Genomic DNA, 12,605 nt, shown 5'->3' with positions numbered 1-12,605 from the left:
GTCTTTCTGACACCTGTTTGAAAATGTCAGGCAGTTCAAGATGTCTGAATATCATTGCACGGCTGAGTACACCAGCAATAGTCTTTTAAATGCATTCATTTTATGTGCAAAATTGTAGGAACTTTTCTTAAAACAAAGTTTTCTTTAAAACAAGTTTTCAGAGGAAAGGTTTGAAAGTTGTGCTAAGTATCTTTTGCCTTGCATTTTGTCATGTAATTGAGTTATTTCTTTTGGGTATGAAATATGGCATGGAAATTATAGATTATGTATGTATGTATATACACATATATATAAATTATTCATCAGAAAGGGTTGGTATACTAGAATAATTGGTAAACTTGAAGTAAAAGTTTTGTCAATGTCTTTCACTAGTTCAAGATCAGCTTTAACGTGGCAAGAAGCAGATGAAGCACCTGCAGTTATTGGAGTCCATGAAAAAGGGCATTGAAATGGGTATTCCTGAGAGACAGTATGAAGTATAGCCCAGAGTAATTTCTCCTATAACTTAGCCACGTATTATCTGAATTTCTGATAGTATTTGGAAAATAGTCTTAATTTGATTTACAGAGGATACATAGAAATTAAGAAGTTTGGAGTGGAAGAAAGGGTAGAAGAAACAATGTGATTAGGTAGTTCTGTATTGGCACTTTTGGGCAACTCTCTTCAACCTTCCTCCAAGGATCATCTTCCTATCCACAGACGTATGGAGGCAGACCTGAGCTAGCGTTTATTGTGTGCCTGGCACTGTATGTATTCCTCATATTCTTACAGCCTCTTGAAGAAAATATAATTATCCCTTTAAGGAAGAAATACAGTCTCCAAGATCAGACAGATAAGTGGTGGCAGTGGAATCAAAACCTAGATCTCTGAGACAAAATTCCAGCGTCTCCAATAGGGGAAACCAGTTCCAAGCCCTACTCCTCTGGGTGGATGTGTTTCTAGGAACTTGGCAAGATGCTTTACCTCTCTTTATCAGTAAAATCAGGTTAATAGTATCTGTAGACACAATGGCTGTGAGGGTGAGCTCAGATAAAGATGTATTCGAAGTACTTAGCACAGAGCCTCACAGAGTTGCCCCTCAATGAATAATTGATATTATTACCGTAACTGTTGTTGTTGTTGAGATTGTGATGCCAGGCTTTCCAAACACAGGGTAGGATTTCATTCAATTGTCCTACATGTATTAAAGTCCTACTGTGAGCAGGTTACTATTATTTAACTTTTTATCTCCCTGTGAAATGTTTATCCAGAAGCAGATGAAAATAACAGGAGAGTGAATATGCTTTAAAGACCACACTAGGGAAGCTCTTCAGACTTGAGGATAAGAACTTATTATTTAAACTTTAGTATATTTGCTAAATTAGACACAAAATTGCTCTGGGGACTTTCTTTGACTAAATTACACCAAACATCATCCGATGCAGTTTGTGCTAGGATGCAATAAAGCTGGACATGTTGCTGGGGAGGCAGGTTCTCCTAGTATTTTACAGGATAGACCGATTTGGTCATGATTTGGGGAGCTTTTCCATACACTTGGGCTGCTTTATTTTCCTGATTGGGCCGAGGCACACCTCAGTTGAAAACAAGCGTGTAGGTATCTCATTGGTTGGTTTTTGTTTTGGTTTTTGTCTTGCCATAATAAGAAATATCATCCTTTCCCATGGCCTCTGATTTCTTCTAACATAAGGACATCACTCTCTTTGGAGATATAAGCAATACACTCTCAGAATCACAAAGAGCTATGAGGTTGGACTTTATGTCCCATTTCTATTTTATTTAAAAAGAGAAGTTCAATAAGTTTTACAGAACTTCTGAGATTGCATATACGTGATTGCTACACGTGTTCTGTCACATCCAGACACAAACTTTTAAAGGCTCTGAAAAGTACTTCCTGACACTAGCTGGGAAGGGGAGAGAGAAGTATGTAAGGAGGGGGATAATTCTTGCCTATAAAAGATGAGTTTACTTTCCCAATAAAAGAAATCTAAACTTGTCCATTGTCATCGTGTGATATTAACAACAGCTCTTTTGGCAAGTTTGAAAATACTGGGCTCCATTATAAAAGCTAAAAATGTCCTGGACCTGGAGTTGTTTACCCTGAGTACGAGCTGCTCTAAAGTTACAGGGCTCTGGTTGGAAGAGGTGGCTTGAAGGCCGCCTCCAAGCAACTGACGTCATGGTAGTCTCAGCTGCTGCTGTGACACTGAGCTGAGCAGCTTCTTGACTTGTGAATGTGGTGAAGGTTTCAGAGGGACTTGTCAGTATTGCTCTGTGGAATGGTTGGATGTATTCTGCGTTGCCTTTTCTTGTCAAGAATCAAGATTCACCGACCTGAGACTCTTCTGTTTAAGACAGCTAGCCACCCACTCTGCTTCCTTCCCTCACTAGATTGACCAGTGGCTGAGCATCCATAGGATTTCTCCCCAGTGCAAAAAGGTATGTTTCTTTCTGGCAAATTTGCAAGCAAGTGACTAAGTATGGCAAGATACAGAGGGGCTGCTGCTAACATGTTTTGAACTATGGATACTGTTTACGTGGAGGCTGATTTCAACATCTGCCTGTGCTGGCGTCTGTGTCTGGGCTTAAAAACAGTGGGTGGGGTGTGTAATGGATTGTACTGACTCCCTGGGAAGAGGCCGTTCAGCTGCTGAGGGTGGATTTCCAGACTCGGGACTGACAGTGCCATCCGCTCTCTGAGTCTCTGCTACTCGGTAGTTTGAAAAGCACTCTGCTCATTATGGGATTTCACTAAGTATATTTATTAGAATGTGATTTTTATTAGGATGAAGAGTTTTTAACATTTACAAAGTAAAGTTCACAAGCCTTGAGATTGCTGGTATTTGAAAATTGTAATGAAAAATAAATGTAATTTCATTTAAGGTGATGGTGTGCACACTGTAGGATGTGTTTCTGTGATTTGGACTGAAGTCTGTGTCATTCATTTTATTTATGTATTTATTGCTAGTATTATTTTTTTTTCCCTACCCCACCTCTGTGCCATTCGTAATGGGATAATCTACAGTTAGGAGGGAACCTTACCATCATATCTTCTGTTCAAGATGGTTAATTTTAGACATTTGTTTAACCAAGCTAAACGTTTTTTCAAAGCTTGTATTATTTTAAATGTTAAGAGAAGTAAAATAAGTGTGCCTGTGTAGTTTGAATGTTTTCTTGTTTAAGTAAATAACTGGAGACAAAACAAGGAAGGAGAAGATAATTAAATAAGAAGGCAAAATTGATTAATTCAGAATTGCATGTGGTGGTGTCTCTTTGACATTGTTGGAGCACGAGAAACCTGCTGAATAGCAAGAAACAGCAATTTTTAAAAATTTCCTTTTACCGTTTAACAAAATCAAATCATGGTGATCTTTGGAAAGATGCCTTTTCAAGTGAACAATAGGGGAGAAATGAGATTGGTTAATTAGTTGAAATGATGCAAGTGATTCATAATAGCTAGAAACTTTGGGAGCCAAATGGTGCATTACGCTGATAGATATAGGCATGGGAATTCCTAATCCCTCGAATCCCTCGAAGTTAATCGGAAGCAGAGCATCTTCAGGCCTAATGATTCTTCTAGCAATTGTGAGATTGGCAGTACCTACTGTATGTGGCATTCCTATTGGAATATATAACCTGTTATAAATGAAAAATCTTCAACTATATGAAAAGTAATATGGTTAGGAAAAGGAAATAGTAGAGCAAGAAACCAGTACTCTGAACAAAAATTTTAGAGAGATAGCAATGGAGTATCCTGTCCTAACACTGTTGAGTGTGTTTGGCTTTTCAGTGGGGGAGATGGAGGTTGAAATGGTAATGACCAAGGTGGAGTAAGAATGGGACACCAGCCCTCAGATAAAGAAGTGTTGCCATGACCAAACCAAGACCAATTTGGGGGATGAAAATAATTTATTGCGAGACCTCTGTGTTGCTCTTAAATTTTGCTTACGGTCCCCCCGGAAGGTTAGCAGAACTATTTGCCTCCCATCACCATACTTATGCAACCCACTCACAACTCTTTATAATTCCGGCTTTCAGCCTTGGGGAGGGGAAGTAAGTTAAAAGGGATTATGCAATGCTGGTTTAGAGTTATTGGGGGAGGAATGTGTGTGACTAAGTAACGCAGTTCACTCTGTCCTTTGACATTTGCTCTAATACATTTTTATTCTGAATGAAATTCTGGAAGGAGTGAAATGACATGGAGAACCAAAGAGGTGTGAGAAGGGAGGTTCAGATAGCAGAAATCCTTCCTTCTCTCCCACATAGATGCCAGTATCTGTGGGAGAAAAAGAGCGACAACTAGGAACAAAGAGAACTTTTATTTTGGCCTCAGTAGAGAGCGCTTAAATTGAGTTTTTGAATCTGCTGCACCACTTTACCCCATAATATCTCACAGCAGAACATTCTGTCCCTACAAAGTTTGCCCCTTTAGTCTGATATTTTTAAATATTTAAGTTAGAAGTATAACAAAAGCAGTTTTATATAAGATTTATTTAGATTTTTACTAACAATAGAAAACTTTCTCCTAAGTATTTAACTTGACATATATCCTTAAAATACTTGAGGGCAAAGGAAGATCATGGAGAATATGAAAGTTCACATGATTAGACTTACTTCTATCAATTTTTAAAATAAAGGAAGATAAAAATAATCCATTTTTTCCAGAGAGAGGAAACAGAGAGAGGGATAGATGAAAGAAAGAAGGGAGAAAGGGAGAGAGGGAGGAAAGACAAGTGAGAAGAGAGAGGGAGGGGGGAAGGGACAGACAGAAGAAACCAAGAAACAAGCATTTATTAAGCATCCACTGTGATCCAAAACGGTGTTTAGGCATTTCTATGAAGCATTTTCCTTCTTGCTCACTTAATCTTCAAGACAATTCAATGCCCCCCACCCCTGACTTTATTTTTGGAAGAGGAAGCAGTATATTTGGCCATATTATATTTGATATTTATATTTATGACAAGACAGAGATGCTAGGAAGGCTAACTAAATCCTCCCACAAAAATTGGCACAGATATTGCTGTATGGAAATTTTCTTGCAAAGACTTGTTTTTGATCCATAACTATTACATTTCCTGGCACTAGGAGTTTGTCTGGCCCTGGAAAAGGGAACTGTAGATTGGCCCTTCTCCATATTAAGTGATGAGTTTGGCTCTTTGCAAATAAGTGCAGGATTAGTCTGCTTCGGGAACATTACCTGCGTTCAGATAGAGTTGTTACCAGGAGCAAGACTGATTTAGAGGATTCCTGGATGATCTTCTGGTAGGTAGAAAAAAAGAAAGGGCTGGCACCTTTTCAACTGTGGTGCGGAAGTGGTTCCAGAAGAGTTAGGAATAGAAAGAAAAGTTGGAGCTGTTTGCTACATAATTGTAGGAAAAACTGTATGATGATGATTTCTGAACATTTTCAGTGTTTAAAAAGAATTGGGGTAAAACATGGAATATCATAGCACCTCTCTTCCAGGTAGCTTGAAATTAGTCTGCTTCCTTTTTATAGCTTCTTTGGTTAAATCTGCAACTATCTTTTGATATCTCAAACCACTCCACTCTTCCTAAGTTCCAATGATAAATACCTTCTAGTCAGAAAGACAGTTTCTGCACACAGTTAATGACATACAGTTTTAAAGCAGTCTGCCAGTCTCAAGATAAGCACTGTCTACATTTCCTATGAGTAGTTGCTAGATGAACCTACAAGATTACTGGGTAATCAAGATCGCCGAACGTTAGATTAACCAAAACAAACCCAAACCAAAACTCTGTATATTGTTTACTATCTTCATTTTGCTAGTTCTTCATTGACATTTGGTATGGAAAGTACTTGTGGCTTGGAGGTGTGGAAGACAGCAAAAAGGAAGGGGTGACAGAGAGGATGGGAAATGAGTATGGCTCATATAGAAATGAGCATGGCTAAGTGGATAAAATGAGACATGATAGCATCTTTAATAGCTGGATCTGAAGTTACTTATTTTTCTTCACTGAATTAATCATAATAGTGTCAGTGCCAAAGAAATAGGAAAAAATTATCAGTGTATTTTGCATATAGGCTGAGAAAAGAGTAACAATATAGATCCCAATATTACTAGGGTGTTTTTGAAAGTGGAGCCCTGCATATAGAGCTGACATTTTTTATTCTTAGTAGTCTGTTATAATTTATTGATAGACTGCAGCTCAAAAAAATATATGTTCAAAACTGATTACAACTCAGATATGTATTTTTAGAACAGTCTGACAAACGGGGTGTAGTAGCTCATGCCTGTAATCTCAGCACTTTGAGAGGCTGACATGGGAGGATTGCTTGAAGCCAGGAGTTTGAGACCAGCCTGGGCAGCACAGTGAGACCTTGTCGCTACAAAATAAATAAATAAACAAACAATTTAGAAAAATAGAAGGAACAGTCTGACAAAAATAAAATTAGTCTTAGATTTTTATCTTCTTTTTAGGATATGAAATATGCAGGCATATTCTGTGAGTACAAAATTGGTGCTTGCTGCCTGGATATGTAGGCTTAATTCTGCAATGTCAACACCCCTGAAGCTACTGACCATTGGGAACTTTGTCCGTAATTAGCATAGGCTGCCACTAATAAGTTACAGCATTTTGGTAATGGCCTAGTAAATTGAAAAGTTAGACTTGCTTAGAAAAGTTAGAGTTTCAGACATTTTAAAAATACTTTTTGACCCACTAAAAAAGGTATATGACTTTATTAATAAAAACCATTTTCAATTGAAGTCAAAACAAAATTTTGTAAAGCAAAATTATAGGAAAATTTCTTAATTTTCTCAAACTACTTTGTATTTAATATGCTATTTAATCTTTATAACAGTTTTATGAATATCCCCATTTTAATGTAAATAAATCTCAGAAATTTTAGATGACTTATAACAAAGTTGTGTATCTAGTATTTTCCATCTTTAAACCTTAAATACACATACCCTGAATGCTGGAAATCTAATTATTTCAGTTACTACTTAATATAATAGAAGATTCCCTGCCAATTAAGCAAAATGTTTTCTTTAATTCTCTGTATTCAATGTCTTAAAGAGTTTATGGTATATAATCTATTGGAAGGAAAAGAGAATGGATAAATTTTTAACATGTCTCATGGAATAGACATGTTGATGCTTTTAGATTTTACTTGATGAAGTAAAATAATGAACACATTTTTTATAAGTTAGGTGGGTTTCTTGCTGATACATCAGTCCTAAGTTGACTACCAACTTTGGGGTCTTAATTGATACAGTAATCACATTTGGTATGGGCTTGATCTCTGAATATAGAATGGAGACTGTAGACCAGCATGGGCTCAGGACTTTAAGTCCCGGAAATATATAATCAGGTTGCATCAGAACAGAAAGGGTAGTTCTGTTGCAGCAGAATCTGCCACAGTTGTGTAGATGTGATGATACATTTGAATTTCAAACATCCACTCTTAGATATTCATGAAAAATTCTATTTTTAGATTAAGTGGTTACTTAAAGGAATATTTATATCTCACATGTGCATTTAGCCATCATGTCCACTATAATTTTGCTGTCTGGTCTCAGAAAGGGAAAAAAATAACTTTAGACAATACTTATTACTTTGTTGACTGTGTTAGTTTCTTCTTCCTAAGCAAATTATTGTAATCTCATCTCTCCTTTTGAGTCCAATTTTTCTATAGTTTGCTTATGTCAATGGCTCTTGACAAAATGATAAAATATATTTCCAGAAAGCACGTGGATTTGGAACTCTCTCTTGTTGTGTTTATATTAGGCTTTATTTTAAAGGCAAGTGAGACTGCTTCAAATAAAACAACTCCAAGCTTCCAAGAAACAGTTAAGAGAAGGGCAGAAACACTTCTTCGCTGACACTCACACTGTTGCCATGGACCTACATAAGCAGTGGGAGAACACAGAGACTAACTGGCACAAGGAAAAGATGGAATTACTGGACCAGTTTGACAATGAAAGAAAAGAATGGGAAAGTCAGTGGAAGATCATGCAGAAGAAGATAGAAGAGGTACAAGTTGATTCGTTTTGAATATCTTGTAAACTTCAAGCTCAGAATGAAAGTCTGTTGAAGTTTGTTTTGTATTGGAAACGATTCCTATTTTCCTTATTCCACCTAAGAGGTGCATGTCTCTGTGACATTTACTAGACCAAAAATAGCATAATATTACCCAATGGTACCTTAAGAACTATTTTATAGCCTTGCATGGAAATTAAAAACTGGAACTGTCACTCTAAAATATATCAATTTATTATTTTCTGGCTAGAGAGCCTTGGTTTCAAAAGTGAGGAGGTGTATATTCTGCATGAGTTTTCAAACACCAGGTCCCACAAGTAAAATGCAAGAAAGACATAATTGTTGTGACATATATTAGCAAAATTACAACTGGACATTAGAATATAGATCTTTCCTGAGATAATTTATAAGTAATGTCTATTAAAGGAAGTTACATGTTAGATAAATCACTATAAAAAAGGAGTATCATATGTCAAACAGAAAGTGGCAGTGGACAGGAGCTGTATTCTGGCATGGTGTGCCACATTTACTGGCACATTTATTAGGAAAGGGGTTATGAAAAATTACATGTCACAACTCTGATGCAAATAGTCATTTTATTCCCATTGGCCATCCCTCAGCCTGGTAGGCCTGGAATATTTCCTTCAAACATTTGCATTGGTGTATAGTCAAGCTTGTTCTAATTGGAAATTATTTATGCTTTTCTTGCTTTCTTCTGGTAACATCCATAGTATTGACTTTATGTATAATATTGACTTTTATGGTTTTATGCACATTAACAAAGTGGTTATTTTAAGACTCCTTAGTCTTTATTTGCAGGCAAAGTAAGTGATTTATGTGTTTATGGTGCAAACATTTTTCTTATTAACAGCCATGTACTAAATTGTGAATAAAATACAAATTGGCATAGTATTAATAAAAGGAAAAATAAAGGAAAGTAGCTGTTAAGCCTTTTCTCTAAAATAGAGCTGAGCAGGCAGGCATGTAGTGTATAATTGGAGATTGAAAGGAGACTCCACTTCTTCTCCCTTTATGGTTTGGGAAATGTGTCCTGCTTTCTCCCTTAACTCCCCTACACAGAGACTCAGATTGGATCAACAAAGAGATGCCTAGGTCAAGTCAGAACCCAGAACGCCAATTCCATCAGAAACTGATCTGTAATCATGGGTCACTGGCTCCCAAATGTTTGGGAGTTCCAGTTGTTAACAGTCTCATACATTTCTAGCATCTAAGCAAAATAATTAAGGGATGCAGGATTAGTCTAGCCAATTGTTTAAGCCATGTAGATAAAACAATCTGTCCAGTTAAATTTGTTATTGTCCAATAATTATTCTGACAACTCTGTAGAGTCTGTCCAAGGTAAGTATTAGCCTTATCAATTAGTGAGCATTAAACATGCTTTAAACATAGAATTATTGCTCATAGATATATTATACCATCCCTTTCCACATCAGGGAAACAGAAGGACTGTAATATTTTTTCTTCATCTTGGAGAGGAGTTGTGCTACTATTTATGTCTTGCTGCCTGTACTATACTGCTCCATAGCTGGGAATATGTTTAAACAATATGCTACCCAGAATGCCCATAGATGATGCTTCTCTATACCTGAATACAATACCAGCACTATGTCCCCCTTATCATATACCAAAACATGTATAAAAGGTACCTTCTTATGGGCTATGAAGCATAGAAAGAGTGAAGAAAACAAGAGGAAAGTATCTTGACATGTCTCAGAGAATCAGGACAATTATTTTTTTAAGCTAAAATTAAGAAATCAACACCTGGAAAAATAATATGACACTAGCGTCATAGACTGTATTTGTTTAAAATTTATCGCTAAGTTCTGTGTATGAAATCAGATGTAAATTATTAAGTCCTGTGCTAGAGAATTGTAGATTCCCAGGTATACACATATAGCTTCAGTACTTTCAAAGTGATAACATCATCTAATGAGAGGATGCAGTATTAGTTATTAAGTAGCTCATGATTCTCTGTTCAGCCACTATCCGTAAGCATTGCATTTGCTCTTACAAAACCAAGATATACATAATTCACAGATCATCTGAAACAACTTTGAATAATCCATATAGAAATACTGGATAAAGTTGATAGACATCTGAGAATTTTTTTTTCACACTGTAATCTTTCCTGCTTGTATCCTTTGGTAGAATAATCATGTAATCATTGACAAGGGCTGAGTATCAGGTAACTCAGATTCCCTTATACAAAATAAATGGTTTTCTATCAATAATATTTATGTTATTTGTGTAGTCATACCTCACCTAAATCCCCAAGAAAATTTAAGGTGACATAAAATTGCATATGAGGTAAACTATGCAAAAACAAAAGTAGAAAGATGAGATGAAGACAGGGGGAAGGATTGTGTGTGAAACGTAGCAGTGAATCTATCTTTCTAGTAACTAACACAAAAATTATCAGGTGCATATTTCTTAATATTCAGAAGACAAAGCAAACCTGTTTCCTAGGAATAGCACTTTTCCCCCTGGTTTTTAAACTAAAACAATTTTGTTTTTACCTGTGGCTTCTCAAAAAGAGGACAATGTCACCAACAGCATCCTTAGATTTAATGTGTCACTTTTTAGTGTTGTTTCTTACAATATCCCTCGAGATCAGCCCAAACCATCATGCCTGCAGCCGTTCAATACAAATAATTTTACAGGACCAAAACAATTAATTCATGGCTGCAGTTTGATGCTATCCTGACTTTATACAATAAATACTAATAAATTTATTAGTATTAGTAAAATAAATGTACCATATATCTTTTAGGCATCAACTATGTGTAGTGCTTCTCTCAACTGAGTTTTGAGTAAATATTAAGTAGCAGTAAATCTGTTATATCCTTAAATAATACATGTGGTGCAGATATTGATTGTGGCTGTAAAATGTAGAGTTGTTTGCTTAATGGTTATCTGACAATCTCTTTTGAAATTTGACAAGCTTTTCCAAGACTCCAGCCTAAAGAGAAGGCCACTTCCTTCCTCTATTCAGAGGTGAGCTGAGTGAGTGCTTGCAGGTTTAACTAAGGTCTCACCAAGGAATACTTTGGGGTCCACTTTAACATAGACTAATAGATGATCAAAGCCTTAAAGTTCTATTCTGCCACATAGAGAATTGTCATATATGTTTTAATCTGCATGAGAAACTTTTAGAATGTGTATAGCCTTAGTATTAAAAAAAAAAAAAAACTTGGTAATATCTAGCCTTCACCAATGTAATTGACCAAGGGAAACATTCTTTGATTGACAAATGTCTCTTAGGGAACAGAATGAGTTGACTTACTATATGAGATTATCAACTATTTAGAGTGTTAAATGTTGACATACAAGTAGGATCATATATTTTTAAAAACATGACTTTAATGTTAAACTCTTCTCTCTGAAAGCAATTAGATAGGATGGCCAGTAATTTATTCAAATCATTCTAATTTTGTGACAGTGCTTCTGTATCTATGTATGTATAGATACAGATTCATTTTATTTTCGAATGAGTTGACTTCTAGTCATAAAGATAGAAGTTAGCATCCATGCATTGCCCTATTAAAAGTAGTCTTATGGTTTGTCAAAGCTGTTCTAGTTAATCCATATTTTAGAAGCACTATTTGGAGGCAGAAACATTATACCCAGGTGAAATATGGTAATATGGCGAAAAGAACTCAAAACAGTTTGCTTAATATCAAGAATATTAACAGTGAATTAGGGAAAAAAAAAGTTTCAATTTTGTTTTACAGCTTTGCCAGGAAGTAAAGCTTCGGAGGAAAATCAATATGCATGAACGTGCTAGGATCATTGGTCTTGATCTTGAGAAGACCACTCAAGACAAAATGGTGGAATCTTCTCCAGACGACCCCAGTGCAGGACAATGTGAATTTACAGGGATGAGTCACAGGGACGGTCTGGGAAAAGAAAAGAAAATAGAGCAGAGCTTATTCACTGAAGAAAATCAAATGTGTAAAGAACAAAAAGAAACAAAAAAATCAAAAGTAGGATTTATAGATCCTTTGGCCGCAGACAATCAAAAGGAATGTGAGGCCTGGCCTGCCCCGAGGACTTCTGAGGAAGCGAGAAAGAGCTGTTCTGGCGCCCTTCACACTGTAAGTGAGCTGTTATTAGCCTAGAACTCTTTCTAAAGAAATATTTACATTTCAAAGTGCTAACATGCTATTGCTTATACATATAAAGGCTCTTGAAGAACTTGCCAAAGTTAGTGAAGAATTATGCAGCTTTCAAGAGGAAATTCGAAAGCGGTCTAACCATAGAAGGTAGGCTGGTACATCTATGATTATTTTATGTTGGGACGTCGAAAAGAATATTGTTTGTAGTTAGTGAATCCAAACTGCCTCCTTGTTATGTTTTCTTCGTGAGAATTACTGAGTTATTAAAATTTATTATCTTGGATGGGAGGTAAAAACTTCGATTGTATATGTCTCTGCTCACTAATTCTTAAAGCAAATCTTCCAATTCTTTTTGTAATTTGACTATTAGGAATACTTCACTCTTTTGGTGTTTAGTTAAGGTAGATCTTCCATAATAAATTAACAAGTAGCCTCTGATGTAGTTTTTTTGTTTTTTTGGTTTTTTTTT

At 36.1% G+C, this 12,605-nt stretch overlaps 1 protein-coding gene across 1 annotated transcript in view; it reads left to right on the top strand.

The window, feature by feature from the left end:
- The window catches only part of KIAA0408 (KIAA0408 ortholog), a 28,852-nt gene that overhangs the window by 9,775 nt on the left and 6,472 nt on the right, over positions 1-12,605 (top strand). Inside the window, exons 2-4 of the mRNA XM_012660809.1 lie at positions 7,749-7,994; positions 11,753-12,115; positions 12,204-12,283. Coding sequence (XP_012516263.1) covers positions 7,860-7,994; positions 11,753-12,115; positions 12,204-12,283 — 578 coding nt within the window. The 5' untranslated portion in view covers positions 7,749-7,859. The remainder of the gene's footprint in view (positions 1-7,748; positions 7,995-11,752; positions 12,116-12,203; positions 12,284-12,605) is intronic.

This window comes from Propithecus coquereli, unplaced genomic scaffold, assembly GCF_000956105.1.
Source record: "Propithecus coquereli isolate 6110/MARCELLA unplaced genomic scaffold, Pcoq_1.0 Scaffold68, whole genome shotgun sequence".
Taxonomy (NCBI): Eukaryota; Metazoa; Chordata; class Mammalia; order Primates; family Indriidae; genus Propithecus; species Propithecus coquereli.
The sequence above is the reverse complement of the archived record's forward strand: the minus strand, read 5'-3'. Positions and strand labels throughout refer to the sequence as shown.